This window comes from Mastigoproctus giganteus, chromosome 3 (genome assembly GCF_048544385.1).
Source record: "Mastigoproctus giganteus isolate SK-2022 chromosome 3, ASM4854438v1, whole genome shotgun sequence".
Taxonomy (NCBI): Eukaryota; Metazoa; Arthropoda; class Arachnida; order Uropygi; family Thelyphonidae; genus Mastigoproctus; species Mastigoproctus giganteus.
This window is the reverse complement of record NC_143577.1, coordinates 99,800,104-99,827,175: the sequence shown is the minus strand read 5'-3', so window position 1 is coordinate 99,827,175 and position 27,072 is coordinate 99,800,104. Positions and strand designations below refer to the sequence as shown.

The following is a 27,072-nucleotide window of genomic DNA, read 5'->3' as shown; positions in this document are numbered from 1 at the left end:
GGTTGGTCACTCACACACTAGCAAGGCTTTTGTGGATTTATTGGATGATTGTTTTCTACATCAGCATGTTCGGGAGGCAACTAGAGGGAGTAATACTCTTGATTTGAATATCAGTAGTGATTCTTCATGCATTAAGAATCTGCAGATACAGGAACCTCTAGGTGGCAGTGATCACAGTGTGCTGAAGTGGGATTTACTCAAGGAGGTAACTACCATCAGCGGTAAAGGGAAGGGTTATTGCTTTCGTAAAGGCGACTGCGATGGTCTGAGACAGTATCTAAATTCTATACAGTGGGACCAACTGATGATGTTACCAACAGCAAACTCAAAATGGGAAGCATTCAAAGAACTTATCTTGGAAGCTACTAGGCTTTACATACCAACTAAGAAATATTGTTCAAGGTTCAGGCTTAAATGGATGTCAGATGAACTAATGAGACATATGGCAGAGAAGAAAAATGCATAGGATACATATAAATTAATATGTGACACAGAAGCCTATGATAGATACAAGTTGATCGGTAACCAAGTTACAAAGGAGGTTAGGCAGGCGAAGGCAGATTACGAGAAATCTTTGGCAAGGGATGCAAAGAAAAACAGCAAAGAGTTCTTTACTTATGTAAACTCTAGAAGTAAGGGGATGAATCAGATTGGTCCACTTGATATCGATGGGTCAACTGTTGATGATCATGCTCAGGTAGCTAACAAACTAAATTAATATTTTGCATCGACATTCACACATGAGGAGTTATTTACCGAGGGGAAAGCCAGAGGTGTATTCAACTCTAGCAGTAAGCTAGAGAATCTTGTAATAACTGAGAGTAAAGTGGAGAAGAAATTGTTGAAGATAAACACAAGAAAGGCACCCAGGGTGGATGGGATCTATCCAGTTATATTAAAGGAGGCAGCAAACGAAGTAAGCAAACCATTAGCCATAATTATGAGAGCTTCCTTGGACTCAGGGGAGGTACCCACAGACTGGAGATGTGCAAATGTCACCCCAATTCACAAAGGAGGACCAAAGGCTGACACAAGTAATTATAGACCTGTGAGTTTAACTTCTGTTCCAGGAAAATTAATAGAGGCACTAGTAAAAGAAGCACTGCAGGATCATTTAGACAAGACTTCAGCTATAGCTCGGACACAGCATGGTTTTGTTAAGGGGAAGTCTTGCCTGACCAGTTTGATTGTATACTATGATGCAGTCACAAAGGAACTGGATGCAGGGAATAACTTTGATATTATATACTTGGATCTTAGAAAGGCTTTTGATACTGTTGCACATGGAAGACTGCTGCACAAATTGAAGCAGTGTGGCATTGGAGCCAAATTGCTGCTATGGATAAAGGGGTGGCTGAGGGGGAGAAGGCAGATAGTGGTAATCAATGGACACTACTCGTCGTGGACTAATGTTATTAGTGGAGTCCCTCAGGGCTCAGTGTTGGGTCCATTATTGTTTTCTGTATTCATAAATGATATTGATGAGGGTATATCAAGCTTAATGTCGAAGTTTGCAGACGATACAAAGGTAGGCAGGGTTGTCAAGGACACTACTGACACTATGCTACTTCAACAGGATCTGGAAAGGTTGAGCAGATGGGCTGAGAGGTGGCAAATGAAGTTTAACATTGACAAATGTAAAGTACTACACATGGGAAACAGCAACCCCAGAGCAACGTATCAACTCTGTGGTACTACACTGACAGTGGTAGAGAATGAAAGGGACCTGGGGGTGGTTGTGCAGGCAAATATGAAGTTCTCTGAGCAGTGCAGATGGGCTGCAATAGTAGCTCATGGTGTATTGTCAATGATATATAGGAATTTTTCTAGCAGGGATAAGGAGGTGATTATTCCCTTGTATAAGGCAATGGTCAGGCCACACCTAGAGTACTGTATACAGGTCTGGAGGCCTCATTTCAAGAAGGATGTAGAGCTGCTGGAACGAGTACAGAAAAGGGCAACAAGATTAGTGAATGGAACAAAGGGGTGCTCTTATGAAGAAAGGCTTAAGTTTTGCAAATTACAGTGTCTGGAGACTAGGCACCAGCGAGGTGATCTGATAGAGGTGTATAAAGCCTTGAATGGTTTGAGCATGCTCAATGCTGATGGGATTTTTCCTCTCGCTCAGAATAATCACCTGAGAGGGCATAAATTCAAATTGAGGAAAGACAGATGTAGGATAGACGTGTGAAAATTTGCCTTTAGTCAGCAGGTGGTTGGTTGGTGGAACAGACTTCCATCCTTTGTCGTGGAAGTTGGTAGCCTAAATAAGTTTAAGGCTCAGCTGGACAGATATTTTGAATGAACAGAGGGGTGAAGTGGAAGTGGTTTTTTTTTGGCTGATGCTGCATAAGCTTGCTTTCTTGCATCAAATGCCTCTACTAATGCTAATGCTAATTTTGCTAGTAGGGATAAAGAGGCGTTGTCACTTTGTATAAGGCAATGGTCAGGCCACACCGTGAGTACTGTATACAGGTCTGGAGGCCTCATTTTAGGAAAGATGTAGAGTTGCTGGAATGATTACAGAGAAGGGCAACGAGGTTGGTAAGGGGAACAAAGGGTTGATGTTACCAAGAAAGGCTTAAGTTCTGCAAATGGCAGCTTCTGGAGACTAGGCACCTCCGAGGTGATCTAATTGAGGTGTACAAGGCCTTGAATGTATTGAGCAAACTCAATGCTAATGGGATTCTTCCTCTTGCTCAGATTACTCACCTGAGGGGGCATAAATTCACCTTTAGCCAGCGGGTGGTTGATAGGAGCATCAACCCTATTCTTCAAGATCTCGTATAAGCCCATCAGAATGCTAAATTTGTGCTTAGTATCCTCATGATCTTTGCAGTAAACATACATAAAAGCATTCTCTATATTTGTATCACATCCTGCTAAAGGTAGCTTTGTAGAAGAGGACACAAGTAGTGTCCTCTTCTACTTGTGCAGTTCTACGAATCAACATAATCTTGATTCATAGAACTGCCTTCAGAAGATTTTCCCTGCACCAAAGCATTCTGCTCCTTTGACCACTTTTTTTTTTTTTTTGCTTCTCGAGTATTTAATTTAAAAACAACATGTGAAACTTTTTGCTTCACTGATTCCACTTTAACAACAATACAAACTACTCTATTTGAGATTGAGATTACATTATGTACTACTTGATAAAGTCACATTAGTAAAACACATTTGTATTGCTATAAATTTATAGTTTCTAGGCCTATTGCGATACTGATTACACTAAAAAAAACAATTTAGAAAACCTCCAAGTATTGCCTGTGTCAATATTATAATAATGGCTGCAGAATTTGAATGTTCTAATCGATATAACACAGTGGCAGCAAAATTTGAATATTCTTATCAGAACAACACAATGGTGGCAGAAGTCGAATGTGGTTTTTTAAAAAATGACAAAGGCCAAGTAACAAACAAATTCACCAGCTTAATGAGGGAATTATAAATAATATAACTCCACTACTAATTTTACATATAAACAATAATTTTTAAGCAATAAAGAAAGTTCTGCTTAGTGGCTGCTAAAAAAGTTGTGCCTCCATATAGCCTCATCAGCAGAAGTACTTAAGTGTTAATGATATTTGAGCCTCTTAGGTGATAGTAATAAATTAAAAAAATCTCCCCCTTCTGAGGTAATCATTATGGTTTTACCTTTATGGCATTTTTAAATTGTGTATATGTAATTGATATGAATTTTTTATGCTCTCTCTTAAGCAGCAGTTGTATCAAACTGATTGTACCAATGTGTTAATTACATAGTTTTACTAAAATATGAATAGCAAGTGCTTAAAAAATGGTACTCACCTTTGAATAAATCTGCAATAATTTTTTTTGAAAAGAATGGTAATTAAATCATTTAGGTGAGGAGGTAGAGTGAAGGAAATTAAAGGGGGTGTTAAGAGTGATTTAACGGATTTTAAAATGGGCCCAAGAAAGTAGAAGTGCACATCTCCAATCTTAGGTTGTCATTAGAAAAGGAAGAAATCATTGAGTAAATTAAAATGAAAATTAAAATTAAAAATTGGATAATATAGTATGACGGAGCCAGATTATCCAATTTTTAATTTTAATTTAAAAAATTTTAAATTTCATTTTAATTTACCCATTTATTTCTTCCTTTTCTAATGACAACCTAGGATTGGAGATGTGCACTTCAACTTCCTTGGGCCCATTTTAAAATCCGTTAAATCACTCTTAACACCCCCTTTAATTTCCTTCACTCTACCTCCTCACCTAAATGATTTAATTACCATTCTTTTCAAAGCAAATTATTGCATATTTATTCAAAGGTGAGTACCGTTTTTTAAGCACTTGCTATTCATATTTTAGTCTGATTATTCACAGTATTATAAGATTTCTATAAGTTTTAGTAACTTACATAGTTTTATTGATTTATGGCACCTCTCCTCCACCTTTTCCTGGTAGACATAGTGAAGTAATTGTTGTTAAAACTCCTTTTTCCATCACATCACTGTTGGGTCACAAGTGATTGGTCCATCTCAGTTGACTTTAGGACCATTTCATACATTCTAAAGAAAAGCAAAAGCAGCAGAAAAGTGGCTGGAAATAAAAATAGACCATCCGCTGTTTTACAAGATTTTTCTGCATCCTATTAAAGGCCACATGGTGCAGCAGTGGGGCATCATAGGTAGTTGTTTGAAGTCATTTGAGAATGGAAAACATAAACATGTGCATTAGCATTAGTAGAGGCATATGATGCAAGAAAGCAAGCTTATGTAGCATCAGCCACAAAAAAAAAAAAAAAAAAAAATACCCTTATTTCACCCATCCACTCGCTCCAATTGTTTGTCAAGTTCTGCCTTGAATCTATTTAAGCTATCAACTTCTACGACAGATGGAAGTTTGTTCCAGCAATCAACCACCCGCTGGCTAAAGAGAAACTTCCACACATCTATCCTACATCTGTCTTTCCTCAATTTGAATTTATGCGCTCTCAGATGATTATTCAGAGCAAGAGGAAGAATCCCATCAGCATTGAGCATGCTCAAACCATTCAAGGCTTTATACACCTCAATCAGATCACCTCGCAGGTGTCTAGTCTCCAGACACTGTAATTTGCAAAATTTAAGCCTTTCTTCATAAGAGCAACGCTTTGTTCCATTCACTAATCTTGTTGCCCTTCTCTGTACTCATTCCAACAGCTCTACATCCTTCTTAAAATGAGGCCTCCAGACTTGTATACAGAACTCAAGGTCCTTTTCATTCTCTACCACTGTCAGTGTAGTACCACAGAGTTGATACATCACTCTGGGGTTACTGCTTCCCATATGTAGTATTTTACATTTATCAATGTTAAACTTCATTTGCCACTTCTCAGCCCATCTGCTCAACTTTTCTAGATCTTGTTGCAGCAGCGTACTGTCATTAGTGTCCTTAACAACCCTGCCAACCTTCGTATCGTCTGCAAACTGTGACATTAAGCTTGATATACCATAATCAGTATCATTTATAAATACAGAAAACAACAATGGACCCAACACTGAACCCTGAGGCACTCCACTAATAACATTAGTCCACGATGAGCAGTGTCCATTGATTACCACTCTGTCTTATGCCACTCAACCATCCCTTTATCCATAGCAGCAATTTGTCACCAATGCCACACTGCTCGAATTTGTTCAGCAGTCTTCCATGTGCAACAGTATCAAAAGCCTTTCTAAGATCCAAATATATGATATCAAAGTTATTCCCTGCATCCAGTTCCTTTGTGACCACATCATAGTATCCAATCAGATTGGTCAGGCAAGACTTTTACTTAACAAAACCATGCTGTGTCCGAGCTATAACTGAAGTCTTGTCTAGATGATCCTGCAGTCCTTCTTTAACCAGTTCCTCTATTAATTATCCTGGAACAGAAGTTAAACTAACAGGTCTATATTTACTTGTGTCACCCTTTGATCCTCCTTTGTGAATTGGGGTCACATTTGCACATCTCCAGTTCATGGATACCTCCCCTGAGTCCAAAAGAAGCTCTCATAATTATGGCTAAGGGTTTGCTTACTTCCTTTGCTGCCTCCTTTAATATAACTGGATAGATCCCCTCCACTCCGGGTGCCTTTTTTATATTTAACTTCAACAATTTCTCCTCCACTTTCCTCTCAGTTATTACAAAAAATCATCTGGCTCACTGCCAGAGTTTAACTCACCTCTGGCATTCCCCCTCCCTGAATAACTCCTCATATGTGAATGTAGATACAAAATACTTATTTAGTTTGTTAGCCACCTGAGCAGGTTCATCAACAGTTGAACCATAATATCCAGTGGACCAATCTGATTCATCCCTTTCCTTCTAGAGTTTACATGGGTAAAGAACTCGTTTTTCTTTGCATCCTTTGCCAAGGATGTCTCATAATCTGCCTTTGCCTGCCTAATCTCCTTTGTGACTTGGTTACAGACCAGCTTATATCTATCATAGGCTTCCGTGTCACCCATTAATTTATATGTATTCAATGCATTTTTCTTCTCTGCCATATGTCTCATTAGTTCATCTGACATCCATTTAGGCCTAAACCTTGAACAATATTTCTTAGTTGGTATGTAAAGCCTAGTAGCTTCCAACAAACAAACACATCCCAACTTGCTGTTTAGTTTTACTTTTGTATACTTATGTGAATTCACATTGTGTGGGAGTTATTTGCATTAAAGTAGACAGAATTGAAAATAACAGCTTCAATTTCTGATCAGAAAAGAAAAGTTGCTGATGAATGGATTATATCAGGAGAAATGGACTGATCTCGAACTTTTTCATTGAAATTAAAAACAGGCCTTCTTGTTTGTTATATAATGAGTCTATTTCTGCTATGAAAGAATTTAATGTTAAAGACATTATGATGCTAAACACACATCTACATTTGACAGTATTCAAGGACAATTTTGAAAAGATAAACTGTTTGCACTAAAAGGTAAGCTTTTCAATCAGCAGTCATTCTTCTGAAGTATGGTTATTCTCTCAAGCAGAATCCATTGTCAAAGCCAGCTATGCATAAATCATTTCTGAAAAATTGAAACCAATTTCGTGATGGTGAATTTATAAAAGTGTGTTTTGATCATGTTGCTGAGATTGTGTCCAGAAAAAAAGAGCTAAATTTTCCAGAATCAGTTTATGTTGGCAAACTGTGGCCAGATGTATTGATAAGTTGGTTTCCAGTATTGAGCACATCCACTGAAGTATATAACCAAATCTAGTGATTTTTATGCGGGTGTGTAGGCTATATTAACTCACTTTAGTCTGAAACTCAAGAGTATATCATGTGTGATTACTGATGGAGCTCCTGCTGTGGTAGGAAATCCTTAACATGGGCATATGTACATAATGAGGGGACTTCCCAGTGATGCTGCTTGTCCTCCAGATTAGCATCACTGGGATCCACCACCCACAGCTTAGATTCCAGGCTGACATCATAGGAATCTGGCATGTTTGCTGTGCACTACAACCCATGGAAATTCGGAAAGGGGGATCCTGATGGTTGAGGGGCTTGTCTTCAACACACCACTTTGGCCCCTGCTTTAACAAGATGGGTGGTCCTGGATGGCTCGGCCAGGGTGAACTGGCCAGTGGGTTCGCCTGCAGGGGTCTACTGTGTCAATGCTATGCCCTTAATCTCGTGGTCAGAGAGACAGGTTTCAGGCTGGCGGGGGTGTGGGTATAGTGTCTGGGTAGCAAGCATTCCATTTGGGCTCCACCGTGGGTGGGCGCTGAACTAATAAAAAAAACCACTATGAATCCTGATACTCTAAATTCTTTTTTTGTGGGACCCTCTGAAATGTCTTTGTTTTGGCAACATCCTAGTTGAGACTGAAACTGATAGCCATTCTGAACAACTCCTCTGAGCAACATCTGTTGGGGGAATACCTATTGTAGTATCCCCACATAAGACACTGTACTCATCCCGAGGCATAATCTTGGAGTGGGATCTGCCTGAATTGTCTGAGGAGGAAATCTATTTGGAATTAAAAAGCCAAGGAGTGACAACAGAAAAGCCTATGTTCATGCGTAGGGATGGGAATCTAGTCCCGACTAGAAAACTCATTCTTACTTTTAATACACCAATATCTCCAAACAAGATTAAAGCTAGTTATCTGAACTGCACAGTATGTTCATATGTTTCAAACCCATTAAGGTTTGAAACATAACCACTTCATGGATTATCTCGGGATATCTCGTTTTTAGTTTTACAAGTTATTTGGAACTGCACGAAATATCTCAGGATACAATAATACCCGAAGCAAACGATAATTTATTTGACATTACTGTGGTCAAATTTATTGTTGAGAACATAACCCTGGTTTAACATTACGTCTATGGGAAATAAATTGCTGCTTTACTAGCACGTGCTAGAAATGAATTAACTCATAAAGTTAGGAACTGCCTGTGTATATTTACAAACACACACACACACACACACACACACACACACACACACACACACACACACACACACACACACACACACACACACACTGGGTAATATAACCAAAGATGACTGAGCACTATTGTAAAATCACAACTCCGGTGAGGCGCCTCCATAGCCAGGTGGGAAGGAGCACCAGTGCGTAGCACACGCTTCTTGATTAGACCGGGGTTCGAGCCAGTCACCACCAAATACGGAGGATGCGGAAAGGTCAGGGAATGACCACCGCATATCCCGGAGCAATATGGCCTTAGTTGCTAATGCTCCTAAAAACCAAATAACAAATAACAATAACAACTCCGGTGCCAGTGATTCAGTACTATGTGTGCATAATGTATGGCAGCCCTCATCACAAAGCTTTCCAACACAGAAAAAGGCAATTCTGATTTTCGCATCACGAGATTCAAATTTCGAGCACATTAGAAAAGTTGCTACAGATTTAAAAAAAATGCTTATGCATGCTATTGTAAATTTTCTAAAGAAAAGGGTAGACTGTCTTGGAAACACACGACTCTTGAAGCATTTCCAAAGAAGAAAACGACTCCTTGTGCTTTCAACAAACCAATGAGTGCTGAGCCAACAATGAGTGAAGAACCATCAACGAAACATAATGTGCATGATGATGAAAAACAAACATTCTTTAACATTTGTATGACATAAATAATTTATTTATTATTATAATTTTTTGATTTTAAATGCTATGTTTTCATTTCTTTGGATAAATAAATCATTGTTTAAGCATAAACTATTGTTTTGTTGATATTTATTTAACATTACTATAGTCAAATTTCATTGTTGAGAACGCAACCCCTGTTTTTAACATTACATCTATGGGAAAAAAATTCCCACTTTATGAGCTTGCGCTAGGAACGAATTAACTCACAAAGTCGGGAACTACCTGTACTCTAGGGGAAATGTTTGCAAAAATCTGTGAAGTAACATCAACCTCCCCATAGTTTTTGCCCCTGAAGAGAAAACTGAGAAACTTCCATTAAACTTCTCTTCAAAGGACCTGAACTGTATAACAAGCACTTTTGAAGGAACAGTTAAGTGCAACACTCCCTCTTACATGAGCAAGTACTGTGGTGGCCAGATGATATCCATTACAAAATTATAAAACCTCTTAATCCTTTACGAAAAAATGGCGCCTCCGTAGCCAGGTGGGAAGGAGCAGCAGTGCGTAGCACATGCTTCTTGATTAGACCGGGGTTCGAGCCCGTCACCACCAAATACGGCAAAATGCGGAAAGGTCAGGGAATGACCACTGCATATCCCGGAGCAATATGGCCTTAGCTGCTAATGCTCCTAAAAAACGAAAACAACAACAAAACAACCTTTACGAAATGATAACACCTCTCAATCTAAGGATCACCTTTTTAATTTTATTTAATAGAATCGTTCTTAACAGAGAATTTCTGAATTCCTGGCAAAAGACAATTGTGCTTGCCTTCTCAATGCCAGGAAAATATCCTAGAAATCCAAGTAACTATCATCCTATCGCTTTGACAAGCTGCTTGTGCAAGGTCCTGGAAAGAATGGTTATGGTATTTGGAAAGGAATGGGAATGGCCTGCTTTCCAGGATACAGTGCAGCTTCCAAAGAAATAAATCCCCTTTGGATCATTTAATATGACTTGAAACACATTTGTGATGCTTTTTTATTAAATCTGAGTATTTGGTAGCAGTTTTCTTTGATATTGAAAAAGCATATGACACAGCTTGGCTATTTTGCATATAACAAGGCCTCCATAACTGTAGTCTTGGGGTAACCTTCCTCTTTTTTATTAAAATCTTTCTTTCGAATATTCTATTACAAGTCCATTTAGAATCCATACTCTCTCGAGTGTTTTGCCAGGAGGAGGAGGAGGGAGTCCCACAAGGATCTGTTCTAAGTGCCACACTTTTTGCAATCAAAATAAACTCTTATCACAGAGGGGCATTGAATGACAACTTCAGAAAACCATTTGCTCATCTTGGTCATTGGCTAGGGTTCAGATTTTCATCACAGAAGACTGTGTACACTTTTATTGCAAATGTAATCTTTATCTTGATCCAGATTTAAGGCTTGGGCAAAACGACATCCCAGTGGTAGCAGAAGTCAAATTCCTTGAACTTATTTTTGACAAGAAGCTGGCATTTTAGTGGAGTTCCTCAAGGTTCAGTGTTGGGTCCGTTGTTGTTTTCGGTGTTTATGAATGATATTGATGATGGGATATCAAGTTTAATGTCCAAGTTTGCAGATGATACAAAGGTTGGCAGGGTCGTTAAGGACACTACTGACACTATGCTGCTGCAACAGGATCTGGAAAGGTTGAACAGATGGGCTGAGAGGTGGCAAATGAAGTTTAACATTGGCAAATGTAAAGTACTACATATGGGAAACAGTAACCCCAGAGCAACGTATCAACTCTGCGGTACTACACTGACAGTGGTGGAGAATGAAAAGGACCTGGGGGTAATTGTGCAGGCAGATATGAAGTTCTCTGAGCAGTGCAGACGAGCTGCAAGAGTAGCTCATGGTGTGTTGTCAATGATATACAGGAATTTTTCTAGCAGGGATAAGGAGGTGATTATTCCCTTGTATAAGGCAATGGTTAGGCCACATCTTGAGTACTGTATACAGGTCTGGAGGCCTCATTTCAAGAAGGATGTAGAAATGCTGGAACGGGTACAGAGAAGGGCAACAAGATTAGTGAATGGAACAAAGGGTTGCTCTTACGAAGAAAGGCTTAAGTTTTGCAAATTACAGAGTCTGGAGACTAGGCACCGGCGAGGTGATCTGATAGAGGTGTATAAGGCTTTGAATGGTTTGAGCATGCTCAATGCCAATGGGATTCTTCATCTTGCTCAGAATAATCACCTCAGAGGGCATAAATTCAAATTGAGGAAGGACGGATGTCGGATAGATGTGCGGAAATTTGCCTTTGGCCAGCGGGTGGTTGGTTGGTGGAACCGACTTCCATCACTTGTTGTAGAAGTTGATAGCCTAAACAAATTTAAAGCTCAACTGGACAGGTATTTGGAACGAACAGATGGGTGAAATGGGAGTGGGGTTTTTTTTTTTTTTTTTTTGGCTGATGCTGAATAAGCTTGCTTTCTTGCATCATGCCTCTACTAATGCTAATGCTAATGCTAATATTCATCAGCTTAGAGCAAGGTGTGTTAAAGGGCTTAACATCCTTCATGTCCTTTTGTCAACTTCATGGGGTGCAGATTGCTGTACCCTTCATTGTATCTACTGAACTCTTGTCTGTTTCAAATTTGATTATGGTTGTCAAGTTTTTGCTTCTGCTAGAGATAGTGTACTTTGCTGGTTAGATCCAGTCTGCCATCTGGACAGCCACTGGAGCATTTCAAACATCTGTTCAAAGCTTGTATGTTGAAACAAATGAGCCATCTCTTATCTCTTCTACATAAGCAGTTGTCCTTACATTGCACCTTTAAATTGGAATCCCTGCCAGATCATCCCACGTGGATATCTGTTTTGAACCAGGATGGGAAAATCTCTACAACACATCCATGGAACTGCCAACAGACCTTTTGGTATTCAAATCTAAGGGCTGTTAAACGAACTAAACATTATGGTAGATGTTTCCCAGTCATTGGGAATTCACTCCACCCTGGAATGCCCATCTTCCAACTTGTGACGTCTTACTTGGGAGAAGGCTATATGGGAGAAGGCTACTACACCAGCTGTGTACCAGCAACTCTGGCTCACATTGAGCACAGTATTCTGACTTCTTGCCAGTCTATACGCATGACTCAAAGTCAGAAGCTTATGTGGGATCTGATATTGTTTTTCAAAACAGTATCCAAAAAGCTTCCACAAGAATCTGGCATATATACTGCAGAGTTGCATACAATATGAATAGCCCTTGATCACATTAAAAATAGCAATTACCAAAGGTATATTAGCAATTACCAATTATATACTTGGATCTTAGAAAGGCTTTTGATACTGTTGCACATGGAAGACTGCTGCACAAATTGGAGCAGTGTGGCATTGGAGGCAAGTTGCTGCTATGGATAAAGGGGTGGTTGAGGGGGAGAAGACAGAGAGTGGTAATCAATGGACACTGCTCATCGTGGACTAATGTTATTAGTGGAGTCCCTCAGGGTTCAGTATTGGGGCCTTTATTGTTTTCTGTATTTATAAATGATATTGATGATGGTATATCAGGCTTAATGTCCAAGTTTGCAGACGATACGAAGGTTGGCAGGGTTGTCAAGGACACTACTGACACTATGCTGCTGCAACAGGATTTGGAAAGGTTGAGCAGATGGGCTTCGAGGTGGCAAATGAAGTTTAACATTGACAAATGTAAAGTACTACATATGGGAAACAGCAACCCCAGAGCAACGTATCAACTCTGTGGTACTACACTGACAGTGGTAGAGAATGAAAGGGACCTGGGGGTGGTGGTGCAGGCAGATATGAAGTTCTCTGAGCAGTGCAGACGAGCTGCAAGAGTAGCTCATGGTGTATTGTCAATGATATATAGGAATTTTTCTAGCAGGGATAAGGAGGTGATTATTCCCTTGTATAAGGCAATGGTCAGGCCACACCTAGAGTACTGTATACAGGCCTGGAGGCCTCATTTCAGGAAGGATGTAGAGCTGCTGGAACGAGTACAGAGAAGGGCAACTAGATTGGTGAATGGGACAAAGGGGTTCTCTTACGAAGAAAGGCTTAAGTTTTGCAAATTACAGTGTCTGGAAACTAGGCACCAGCGCGGTGATCTGATAGAGGTGTACAAAGCCTTCAATGGTTTGAGCATGCTCAATGCTGATGGGATTCTTCCTCTAGCTCAGAAAAATCACCTGAGGGGGCATAAATTCAAATTGAGGAAAGACAGATGTAGGATAGATGTGCGGAAATTTGCCTTTAGCCAGCGGGTGGTTGGTGGGTGGAACAGACTTCCATCCCTTGTCGTGGAAGTTGATAGCCTAAATAAGTTTAAGGCTCAGCTGGACAGGTATTTCGAACGAACAGAGGGGTGAAGTGGAAGTGGTTATTTTTATTTATTTATGTTACTTTTTTTTTTTTTTTTTGGCTGATGCTGCATAAGCTTGCTTTCTTGCATCAAATGCCTCTACTAATGCTAATGCTAATGCTAATATGATATACAGGGTTGGTTGGTTGATTGGCGATTTATTTGGCGCATCATCATCTATGGCCATAGTGCACCAGATATACAGGGTATTTCAAAAGTGATGGTCAATAATTTAAAGGTGAACTGTACAGACTACAATATGCAAAAAAAAGCCTAGTAAACATGGATCCTTAAGTGAATCGTTTTTGAGATATTGAACATTTCTAGTTGGGATCTACCACTGACAAGGTTAACTGTACAGAGTTGGGATTCACTGACTTGTTTGTTTAGGTTAGGCTATGCTCATTCTCTCCGTTTCCTCTCTCTCTCAATGTTCTGAGACGTATCAGGCATACTAGTACTCGTCAAAGGATGGTCAACATGGAAAGAGGTTACAGCAATGAAGATTATGCAGACATGCACTTCGTGTATGGTAAAGCCAACGGCGGTGCACTCGAGGCTGCACATTTGTACCAAAAAGCATTTCCCTGCTGAAGGCAGCCCAACAGGCACACATTCATCAGGGTACATCAGTGCCTTAGAGAACATGGTCGCTTCACACATGGAGTACGAGCAGGTAGGCCCAGAAGCATAACACCTGATGTTGAGCAAAGGGTGTTAGAAAGAACATTCTGTAAAATCCTGTGGTGTTGAAGCCAAAAATTAAAAATGTATTATCTTATGTTTAATAAAACCAACCTTAGCAAAGGATTCACAGCTTTTTTTTGCTAAAGTAGTGCTCCCATGTTCAGTGGCAGATCTTAACAGAAAATGTGCATTATCTCAAACGGTTCGTTTGTGGCCCGATGTTCGCTGGGACTTTTTTTTTGCTTATTTTAGTTTGTACTTTTCACCTTTAAATTATTGACCATCATTTTTGAAACATCCTGTATAGTGACTCATCAAGCATGTTACAGGGCCTGTTATCAGTGAGGCACAACCCTCATCTAGTCCTGTCCCTAATCTGGCAAATGCTTTTTTGTCTCCTGGAGGCAGAATTTGAAATTTGCTTCTTTTGGATCTCAAGCCACATTGGAATCAGAGGAAATGAATTAGCTGATGCCACTGCCAAATCAGCTACTCCCCTGGATAATCACTGCTTGTCAGTCCTCTATAAAGACTACAGGAAAACAGTATGCACAAATATTCCCAGTGGCAAGATCATTGGTACAGACGGGCCATAAATAAACTACATCGGGTTAAGCCTGTAATCACATAATGAAGCAAGGTCCAAAGAGAGGAAGTTGTTCTCGCTCGGCAACGCATAGGTCACAGTCATCTGACACACTCCATTTTTCTGAGGGCAGATGACCCACCCATGTGTGAGGTGTGTGACACTATTTTAGCTGTTTGTCACATTTTTATAGAATGTCCTGTTTTTAGAGAAGCACGACTTTTATTTTTTAGCACTTTTAATAATCTGGTTGAACAATTTACGCTCAGTCAAATTTTAGGTGACAGAGACAACCCGTCTGATGTTTTTAACTTTCTACACTGGATTAATTTATACACAAAAATTTAAATTTATATTTTGTTATTTAACTTTTTATGTTTTAGCATACCATATTTACTTTCTTGATGTGGTAGCCTCTTTGTAGACTACCAAAAATATTTAGTATTCCCTTTATTTTGACTTGGTGCATTATGGCCTCAGCTGTCAATACACCATTAAACACCATATCAAACAGAGTGGTAGGAACATTAGAAGGTTTAGTTAATTGATGATGATGCTGCACGAGTTGGATATAACTTGCTAATGCAATACCACTACATCATCCACCAGGAGATCCTATGTGCAAAGTCACTGAAGATTGAAAGTGTCATGTCTGTTGTATTATAGTTAATCTTATTTCATCTAAAGGTCAGACCATAAGATAATTTGAAGAAATGCTCAATGCCGTGGACACAGAATTTGGGGACATTGTTGCTATTGTGAAAGTTGATGGTTAATCCAAGGTAAAATGTTGAAGTGGGTGTTTCATCTCAAAACTGAAATTCAGACTCACAAAACTTATAGGAAATTCAGTTTGAAGATGATGAATGGATGTGTGACCTTTTTAGTTGAGTTGAATACACATCTTTAAGGGAAAGACCAGGTTATAAATACAATGTGTGATCACATCATGGCTTTTGAAATTAAACTTTGTTTGTGGAAGTCACAGTTAAGAGCTCGCAATTATGCTCATTTTCCAACACTAGCAAACTGCAATTTACAAGCCTGCTAAATACGTCAATACGATTCCAATGTTAAAGTAACAATTTGATTCAAGGTTTCCTGACATGAGAGTGTTTTTTCCCTCTCTTCACAGTCTTTTCTGCTCCATTTCATGTTAACATTGATGAGATACCTGAGAACTTACAAATGGGGTGTGATTTAAGATTGAAAGAACAGTTTCATCAAACGAGTTTGACAAATCCTTTAAGAAGTGTGTTAAAAGAAAGATACCCGTATATTTATAATCATTCTCTTTTCATGAGCTTGCTCTTCAGGTACATATATCTGCAAGCAAGTGCTTTCCAGGATGAAACACATTGTGTTCTATAAGATCCTCTATTACATATGGCCATCTTGAGAATTCACTTAGAATTGCCACATCATCTGGCGCTACCCCCAGAGTGGTCACCGGGTAAATTAAAAGGGGTCACAGAAAATTTTAAATAAATTTATTTTTTGTGTACAAAAAAGCTAAAAACATGTTGTTAAAATTACTTTTTCAATCCTGTAGGTGTAGAGCCCTTGCTACTCGAACTGAGTCTGAGATATAAATGAACCCTATTGCCTACTTGCATCAGGGACGCCTTAATTTGCTCAATGGCTATGGACACAAAGAAAACAGCTGACTAGTGTGACTTTTTTTTCAGTATGTATTAGTACTTATCAGTACCACTCAAAAGCTGAGTAGTACTGAGCAGTACTATTCAGTTAATCCCTTTGGCCCTTATTTCTTGCTTCCTACAACAGCACAAATTGTTAAATTGCTTGCACTGTATTGCCTAAAGGCCACAGGTGCGAATTTCGGTAGCAGTTCGATAGTATATAGCAAGTGTTGCACGCAAGCTTTATTCTGATTTGTAATTCGATGCATTCTCCTTGCTGCAATAAAAATTATTTCAATTATGCATGGAGAAAAGTACAGCAACGATTTAAATACCATTCTCTATCCAGAGACAGTCTCATGGCGTATTACAGTTATGAAATTCAATTTATTAAATAGATTGAGAGAAAGTCCAGTTTTTGCAATACAGTTCGATGAATCCACAGATATTTCAAACCTTGCTCAACTTATTGTATATGTCGGATACTGCTAAGAGAGATATTTTGGAGGATTTTCTATTTTGCAAAGCTTTGGAAGGAAGAACGATGGGCGAGAGAATATTTTTGATGTTATAAATATTTTCTTTCAAACGAATGATCTAACGTGGAACAACTTGTGTTGCGATTTGTACTGATGGCTGCATTAAATAAAGGTTTAAAAGGCAAAGTAAAGGAAATTACTTTATGGATAAAACTGTGGCAGCAGGAGAGGATACCCGATGAGTAGAAGGAAAGTATACTTGTGCCAATCTATAAAGGAAAGGGTGATGTGCAGGAATGTGGGAACTACAGGGGAATAAAGTTAATGTCTCATTCGATGAATATCTGGGAAAGAATTGTGGAAGGAAGGATAAGGCAGGAGACGGAAATAGGAGAGGAACAGTTTGGTTTCATGTTGGGAAGAGGAACAACAGATGCAGTCTTTGCTTTAAGGCAAGTGATGGAAAGATACAGGGAGATGCAAGTAGAGTTGCACATGGTGTTCATAGACCTGGAAAAAGCATACGATAGAGTGCCCAGACAAGAGGTATGGAGATGCATGAGGGAGAAGGGTGCATCAGAAAAGTACATAAGGCTTGTGAAGGAAATGTACGAGGGAGCGGTGACTCAGGTTAAGAGTAGTGTAGGTATGACTGAGGGGTTCTCTGTAGACGTTGGACTGCACCAGGGATCAGCTCTTAGCCCATATCTGTTTGATCTGGTAATGGATGTGTTGGTGAGAGAAGTGAAGAGTAGAGCACCATGGAGTATGCTGTTTATGGATGATATCCTACTGTGCGAACTATCCCAAGGAAAGGTAGAGAAGAAATTGGAGGAATGGAGGAAAGTATTGGAAGAGAGAGGCATGAGGATAAGTAGAACAAAGACAGAATATACAGTATTGAATGGAGAAGATGAGAGTTCTGTAAAACTGCAGGAGGAAAAGCTACCATCAGTTTCGAAATTTAAGTATCTCGGATCGAACGTTGAGAGGGATGGAGGATTGAGTGCAGAAATACAGCATAGAGTGCAATGTGGATGGTTGAACTTGAGAAAGATGAGTGGGGTGCTGTGTGATAAGAAAGTAAATTGTAGAATGAAGAGAAGAGTGTATAAAACTGTGGTTAGACCCACATTGATGTACGGTGCTGAGACATGGGTGATTACAAGGGCCCAGGAGAAGAAGATGGAAGTGGTGGAGATGAGGATGCTAAGATGGATGTGTGGTGTGACGAGGAAAGACAGGATAAGAAATGACTACATCAGAAGTACAGTTAAGTTGGGGCCTCTGAGTAAAAAAATGCAAGAATCTAGGTTGAGGTGGCTTGAACATGTGGAACGAAGAAGTGAGGAGTATGCGGGGAAGAGGTGTGAAAAGTTGGAGGTGATAGGGAAGAGGGGCAGACCTAAGCTGAGATGGAAGGACATGGTGGCAGAGGATTTAAAAGAGAGAGGACAGAGGAGTGAGGAAGCCCAGGATAGGGAGGAATGGAGGAAAAGAATTAAGGACGGAAATGCCGACCCCCATATAAATGTGGGAAGAAGGCAAAGATGAAGAAGAAAGGAAATTGCTCCTATTATAGTTTTTAATCATTGCATTATACACAGGGAAGCATTAGTAGCAAAGGAAATGCAAATTGATTTGCACAAAGTTTTGAAAGATGCAGTAAGTGTTATCAACTTCATTGAAAGTAGAAGCTTAAATAGCAGACATTTCATTATACTTTTTCATGAAATGGGATCCTTCATGGCCTCAAACATGAAGTCCATGAAGTTGTTTTTATCAGATACAGATCAGAACATTGCTCAGTTGTTTACAAATCAAAACTGGCTTGGAAAACTTAGCTACCTTGTTGATATATTTCAACAACTTAATGATTTAAATTTAAATCTTCAAGGATAGGGAACAAATACTGTATATTATTACTCAGTGATAAAATAGAAGCTTTCAAAATGAAAATAATCTTTGGAAAACTGAATTTGAGCATAATAATACCGAAATGTTCCCATGCTTTTTTGATTTTGTTAATAGCAATAATATTGACATTTTACAATTTAGGGATATCATTGCCACCCACATAACAATGCTAATTATTAATTTTTCTAAATGATTTAATGTATCTCCAGAAAAAAAAAATTGTATTGGATTCGTGATCCCTTTGCTTTTGAACTTTCTTCATGTCCCAAAATTATCATTGAGCAAAATGAAGATCTTATTGACCAGTCGTCTCACAAAGCATTACATGCTCATTTCAAGACTACTTGTGAAAAATTTTGGCTGTCTCTTCGAGATGAGTATCCAGACTTATCGAAAATGACGATACAAGCATTGCTACCTTTCGGGTCTACATATTTATGTGAGGTTTGTTTCTCAAAATTAATAGTTATAAAAACAAAACAGTGTTCCAGACTTGATCCAGCAGATGACACGAGATCAGCAATTTCAAATATTGCATCCAAAATATTATTGATTATCCAGGTTCATCCTTCTCATTAATTATTTTGTTTTGTAATTGTTCATTTTTAATTGTTTTGTAATCTTAATTGAAGAATAAGAATTTGATCTGTTGTTTTTGCTGTATTCAGTTAAACTATTAAACATTATTTTAATGTACAAATTAAAAAGGAAGCAACTGTTTTATTCATTTCTCAGTACTCAAAATTTTCTACTACATAATTTATAAATTGCCATTTTTCTTCTCTAAAAATCTGGTCATCCTCCCTCGTGGTTTACATTGAGGGTTCGTGTCAATTTTATATTTAATAAAGGGGGTCACGAGCAAAATAAGTTTGCACACCACTGATATAGACACCTCGGCCCTGCTTACTTTGGTTCACACCTGGGTGGTCAGCCACCGTGTGCATGGAGGTTATATCCAGTATTACTAACAGTCAAAGAGTGCCAAATTTTGCATTGACTTTTAAAAATATCACATTTTGGTAATATTTTGTTTTTCTGCATTCTTTCCTGTATTACAGGAATACCTCGCATAGCGCAGTTTCGAACAGCGTGGGTTTCGATTTAGCGTGGTGTACAAATTGAAAAAAAATTAACTGCGTTATGCACCAATACATTTGGTATGTATTATTATGCCAGCACGTAGGCCAATGCGTTATGGATTTAAGGCCACGCTGACTTTTGTCACCACTCCCATTATATACGGACTCTGCTAGCGTTTATATATTAGTAAGCACTCTAGATTCCAAGCGATGAGGTCGTTGATTGTGCGTAAGCTGTACAAATATTTTTCGCTGTGTATTTTTATTAAAGATTATTTTTTAAAAACATTACACCTTTATACGCAAATATGAGTGGAAAGAAGAAATGTAATGACACTGTGTTCTTCTAGATCCAAACATCGAATGAGGTATGAAAGTAAGGCAGGTGTTGCAAAATGACATTCGATGTTATAAAGAGATGTATGCAGATAAAAAGAAGAAAAGAACTGTGCAAACTAAGCTGATCAGTTATTTTTCAAAATAAAAATACAGTACATACTTCACTTATATTCTTTTGGTATGTACATACTGCAATAAAAATCATTTGTACTGTACTTACTAGTATTTTTTTCATATTTATCATTTTAGTTTCTTTTTTTGCAAGAACTTCGTGTGCATCAATTTATGGTAAACAAACACCTATATATTTTTGCAACTCGACCCATATAATCAAATTGTCGGAACGCATTACATTAAAATACATACTAATAATACCTCGATCAGTGCGGTTTCGCATAGCGCGGTATTTTTTTGGCACGAATTAACCGCGCTATGCGAGGTATTCCTGTATTATTTTGTATTATTTATAATTATTATATATTTATTGTTTGTTTTATTTATTTATTTTATTAATTTATTATTTTATTTATTTATTTTATTATTTTATTTATTTATTTTATTATTTTATTTATTTATTTTATTAATTTATTATTTATTATATTTCTGTATTTATCTTCCTGAATACTTAACAGTATTATTAATGGTATATAACAGTTGTGAAGAAAATTTTTTGTATTTTAATTCAAAATTTTAACTTGTAATTTTAACTTTTTTAATTATTAAAAAAGCTTAAACTAAATATAAATATTGATCTACAAAAATAAAATCTTATTTTGAAAAATCCATAAATTAGTATTTTTGTAATCATAATTGGTCCAGTCTAAAATGATGATTGTGTGAATGTTGTAAATAATTTCATTGTTTTTAACCATTTTATATAAATATATATTATGTACCTAAAACAGTAATATGTAACTGCAAATGTATTTTAATTTCCACATTAGAAGCCCCCAAGGATGGGGGGGGGGTTATGTAAACTTAGTTTGGTTTGTTAAATTGTACAGAAAGCCATTAAATGTTTTGTTGCACAAAATTTTTCTCTGATTGCTTTCAGTTTTACTGAGTCCTATAGCATGCTAACAAGATATTTGAATGTTAGACCAATAATACATAATTTTGTCAGATGGAATGAATTTTAATTTCTACTAGGGGTCTTCCTCCCTGCTTGCCCACCCCCGCACATGCTTTTATACTTAAAATGAAGAGGTATACAGAGTAAGTCAAAACTTTTCTACGTAAAAGACACACGTGTCGATACGTACTGATCGATATCTAATCAGGAAATCACCTATGTAATTATTTACCTGTGCATTTGTAGTGCTCGGCATTCTCAAGGTCGAATAATTATCACTGTGTAATTATTTACCTGCGTTTACACAGGTCACTTAGGAAAAGGCCTTTCCCTAAGTGAACTCGGGTAAACGCAGTAAATTCCTCATGCATTATAGAACTCGGGTTCCAAAAGAACCCGAGTTCCATAACGCATGAGGAATATTGTTGCATCCAAAAGAGCAGGACTAAAATATTTAACTGAAATATTTACAAACTATACAAATATTTAAAATATTTACAAAATTCTAAACTATTTACAAATACTACATACAATATTCAGTAATATACTAAAAACGTTACAATGTTAGACAGGGAAGCATGTGCATGAGGTTGATGAATGTTATTGAGGCATTTATCAATAATTAATTGTATTTGTAGTGACGTAATTGCCTCACTCTCTTCTCCCATTGGCTCGAATAAATATCACTAGGAGGAAAACTTTTTTAATGTATAGAGAAATATAGAAATAAACTCTCACTATCAGTTTAAGTGGGAGTAATGTGTGAGATCTTTGTTATATTGATTTTTTTTTTTTTTTTTTTTTCCTCTTCCAATTTGTAGCCAGTAACTTGGAAGAGTTTAGCCATCACTTTTGGTATTGGTGGAGTGATTTTGATTGGAATGCAATATGTTAAAAGAGAAAAGGAATTAGGTATGTTTATTCTTGCTGGTTTCTTTTGCTAGTTAAGTAACTAAAGTAACTTGAATCATAGAAAAGAAAGGAGACAAGGTGATTAATTTTACTGTCTTATTACTTGTATAATAATATATTTTAACATTAGGTTTTCTACATATAATTCAATTCTTTACTTATATAATATGAAAAAAGGTTGATTAAATTGTGATTCAATCAGTGATATACAGGAATTTTGGCTTAGAGTAAAAATTATTACCTTTGTGAAAATTAATGGTCAGATTGCATATTGTGTAGAGGTTTGTAAATCACACTTCAGAAAGGAAATGGAATTATTGAAAATAATTTCAACACATGAAGAGCTAATTTTGTTGTAAAAATTAGTTGAACAAAATTAGTTGTTAAATGCAGAGGTTATTTGGAAATGATTAAAAGCGTTCACTTATTAAGTTTGTGTAAGCCGAAGGTTGGAAGACAAAAAACTTGTTTAGAATTTCTGCAACTCTGTATATGTAATTTTTAGAAAATATAGCAACTCCCTGACTTGCATAAGGGCTGCGTTCCATGGAACACTGCGTAAGTTGGAATTTCCCCCATGCTTGTGCAGCACTCGCAACTCATTAATTATTTATGAGTTGCGAGTGCAAATTTTTTTTCAATTTTTTATCTCATGCGCAGGAAAATTACAAAAGTGTGCAATTTAAAAAAATTTCAAAATTGTAAAATTACAAAAAAAGAGAGGAGACAGGCATAATGTCAGTAAGTTTTACCTCTCGAGCATCATTGCCAGAATCGACTTCTTCAGCTGATAAGCACACCGCTGCGGAGGTTGAGGGCTGTGGAGATTTAGAAGGGGTCGGCCACTCAACCTTATGAAAGAACATATTAATGGATGACTAGACGGTGGCTTTTTTCTTTTCCTCGTAGATTTCTTTGTAGCAAGAAAGCAAATAATTAACTCCTCTGTTAACATTTAAGAATAGTTCGCTGTGAGGATCCATCTTCTCAAACCTCACCATTGCCGATACAATTTCACGAAATGCCCATCTCTCTGGTGATGAAGCATCTTAGCTCCTCATTTGGTTCATCTTGAGCTTCATCAGCATTTTCTTCTTTCACTATCGCTGCCTGCAAGTCATTAAGTTCTTTGTTCGATAATTCCTTCTCTTTTTCTTCCTCTGTTAACTCCTCCATGTCTTTGGCATCAACCTCCAACTGAAGTAGCTCTTCAACTTTTACAATCTTATCTGTAATCTCTTCATATGATTCATCTTTTTCAAATCCTTTGAAGCCTTTTACGTGCTATGGGCATATTTTCTTCCATGCACCATTTTAACAACTTTTAGTAATTTCTGCCCAGGCCTTATTAATGTTTAAGATGGTGTGGTAAATATTGTAAGATTTCCAAAAGTCTCTTAACTTAAAATTTTTTTCATCATCTACTGCAGACGATGCCTGAGCAAATGTTGTGCGTAAATAGTATGCTTTTAAATTCGAAATAACACCCTGATCCATAGGTTGGATGAGTGAGGTCGTGTTTGGCAATAGAAATATGACTCTCATGTTCGAATTGAAATCATCTAGATACATAGGATGTCCAAAAGCATTATCTAATAGAAGCAAAATCTTGAAAGGAATGTCGTTGTCTTTACAATATTTTTCAACCTCGGGAAAGAAGCAGCATTTAAACCAATCCTCAAAGAGAGATATTGTTATCCGTGATCTCTGGTTTGATCGGAAATGCAGGGGTAGGGTGGCTTTATTGATGCCCTTAAATGCACAAGGGTTTCCAGAATGGTACACAAGCAGTGGTTTTAATCTGTAATCTCCCGCTGCATTAGCCCCAAGCAAGAGCGTGGCTCTATCTTTTGAAGCCTTGAAACCTGGCACTGTCTTTTCCTCTTTGGCAATGTGTTTGATCCAGCATTTTTTTTCCAATACAGAGGAGTCTCGTCACCATTAAAAATTTGCTGCGTTGAATAGCTGCCTTCATCAATAATTTTTTCCAACACATCACAAAATTTCTCTGCAGCTGCAGAATTGGCACTGGCGACTTTGCCGCATACTTTAATGTTGCGGAAACCAGCGCGATGCTTGAACCTATTAAACCACCTGTTGCTTGCCACAAACTTGGTTTGGGGTTTGCCGTACTTATCCTTTATATCTCCATAAATACTTTTTGCTTTTGCTTGAATGGTCATTAGACTCAGGGGCACTTGCTTCTGAATCTGATTTTCCATCCATATTATTATCAGTTGTTCCATCTTCGATATAGCATCTGAACTCCGTTTTGTGATCACTGTTGATCTTAAGTACGTTGATCCTTTGACATGTTCTTTTATACGCGCATTGTCCTTTAAAATAATATTCACTGTTGAAGCAGCGAGACCTAATTCCCTTGCAATAGATGACAAACTTTGTCCGGCGCCTCCGTAGCCAGGTGGGAAGGAGCAGCAGTGCATAGCACACGCTTCTTGATTAGACCGGGGTTCGAGCCCGTCACCACCATACGGAGGATGTGGAAAGGTCAGGGAATGACCACTGCATATCCCGGAGCAATATGGCCTTAGTTGCTAATGCTCCTAAAAACCAAATAACAACAAACTTTGTCCTGCTTCGTACTTCTTAATCATTTTCATCTTCATTTCTAAATCAATTTGGTTTTATTTCCTGGCACTACCACCACTTGCACTTTCCATTGGTCACTTTCCCTTCATCACTGTAATACATAAATAGGAATGAAGAGAAGTTTCTGAAAATTTGTTTTTTATATGATTGAAGATTTCACTGAAGGGGAATACATTTCAAAATAATAATGTAAAAACCCACACAATTGCAGTTATCGGTATTATTGCAAATGCAATAAGATTGAGTTTACTAACCATTTATAATTAGACGCACTAACAGAAAAGCCCAATAAACCAGAAAGTGCAAATTGTTTTATGGTCGTACCTCCAGAAACGTGCTTTAGAAAAATATCACAAAGGTGTTCAGAATTGATTCTTAACTGGAACATATGATAACGATGAAAGGGTACTGCAATAGTCATTATAAATATGACCTTTTAGAGAGATAATATCATATGTTCCAGTTATATAGTGAAAATTTCAACTTCCAAGGACTTGGGATGAATTACAAAAAAAAAAAAAAAAACTGATGCTTCTGTTTGGACCAGTTTATAATGATGAGATGGAATTGCAGATGATGGACTATAATAGGGGCCCATGTAAATATATATAGGAAAGGCATGCAGCAAAAAACCGATTATCTCTGTGATAGGGAGTGAAGTGAATTTCTAAGAGAAGGATAATTAATTAACCTCATTGCCCTCTTTTAGAGATTTAAGGAGTTTGGCCTTTGCCCTTGATATGGAGTAGTATTCCATAGGGAATATTTGTAATTTGCACAGTATTGGCACCTGCTTACAAAAAAAAAAATTAATAATGCTTAGGAAAAGAGTGAGAGAGCCTCGTTTTAATATGGTGAAATGATATGCTTATACCAGGGAAGAGGTATAAACTAGTGGTCTGATCTGGATTAGTAAATAGAACTGCAGTAAAAAAAATCTTTTTGTATAGAAATCTGAGTGGTGTTAGAGATACATTATGTGTGAGCAGTAGATACATTTTTTTTTTTTTTTTTCCCCAGAAATAAGAAAGGACTGAGTTCAGAAGGATTGCAGTTAAACTTACTACCAACTGGAAATGAGTATTTAACCCATTGGTAGTGGGTTAACTAATTATTTAATCCACTACTGAGTTTGTTTCAGTTTACTTGTTTTTCTTCTCATTCTAGTTCAATGAAGGGCTATAGTGTTACCATATTGTTTTGATTGATTTATTACTGTTTTTACAAAGTAAAAACAGAAAAAGTGAAACTTGTTATTCTCTCCAAATAGTTGCTACACTGCAGAAACAAGTTATCTAGTTTCAACTTTAAAGTAAGCCTGAAAACAGAAGAATATAGTAGTATTGAATATTGAATAATGTTTTTTAATTTTTTGATAATATTTATGTACATAATAAGTGGAAATATGTTGCACATTTGAAATTCTGTATATTTAACTCTTTTAAATTGTAAAATGGAAGAGACTAAGAGATTGATGTTTCTGTTTTATGTCTAAAATTTTTTATATTTTTTTACAATTTTCAGTAGAATTAATATATATACAGTAAGACCCCCATATCCACAGGGGATACATTCCATGACCTACCCTGGATGGCTGAAACCGCGGATATAAGCAAACACCTGCTGACCCCATATGTAATGTGATTTTCTTGTACATACACTTTCTAGTTCATTTCACATATATACGTGGCCTCAGTTCTAATCTCAACAGTGTCCATTTCCACTTGCAGTCTGCCAAATCCCATGTACTTTTTCCTGACAGAATCTCAGTTATCGGTTGATTCAACTACTGTTTATCTCAGTTGGTTGCCCAAATTATTCGCTGTGATTCCTTTCGCCTCAAAGGTGGTACTTGTGCACATGTCCATTCCGATATTCCCTGTCAGAGATTTGGTAATTTGTAATCTCCTCTTTTCAATCTTTTCTGGCCTAAAATCTCTCTACTTCATTGTGTCAAATTGATCTGTTGTCTCTACCTTTCTCCCAGATTCACTAATCACTTGGAGCTCTTTGACTTCCTCTCTTTGCAACTTGACTTTCTCCAGTCCAACTTTCCTAACAGTGAGGTAATTTTCCTTGGTGATTTTAATGTTCACAACTCCAGCTCGCTTCCGTTTTCTAGACACACCAACCCAGCTGGTAGAGATGCTGAGGCTTTTGCAATTACTAATGATCTTGCACAGATTGTTCATTTACCTACAAGAATACTGGAAAATCCTAACCATACAGCTAACACGCTTGATCTTTTTCTCACAAACAACCCTTCTAAGTACGTGATTGAAGTGAGTGGTCCTTTAGGCACCTCAGATCACAACTT

The 27,072-nt window shown here is 37.6% G+C and overlaps 1 protein-coding gene across 2 annotated transcripts in view; it reads left to right on the top strand.

Moving 5' to 3' along the window:
- Nucleotides 1-27,072, top strand: part of Scox (Synthesis of cytochrome c oxidase) — a 307,125-nt gene that overhangs the window by 42,372 nt on the left and 237,681 nt on the right. For both annotated transcript variants that reach the window (XR_016546732.1, XM_090369369.1), the window contains exon 3: nt 22,055-22,145. Coding sequence is in view for 1 of the 2 variants with exons in the window: in XM_090369369.1 (XP_090225495.1) it covers nt 22,055-22,145 (91 nt within the window). In the remaining variant the exon portion in view is untranslated. The remainder of the gene's footprint in view (nt 1-22,054; nt 22,146-27,072) is intronic.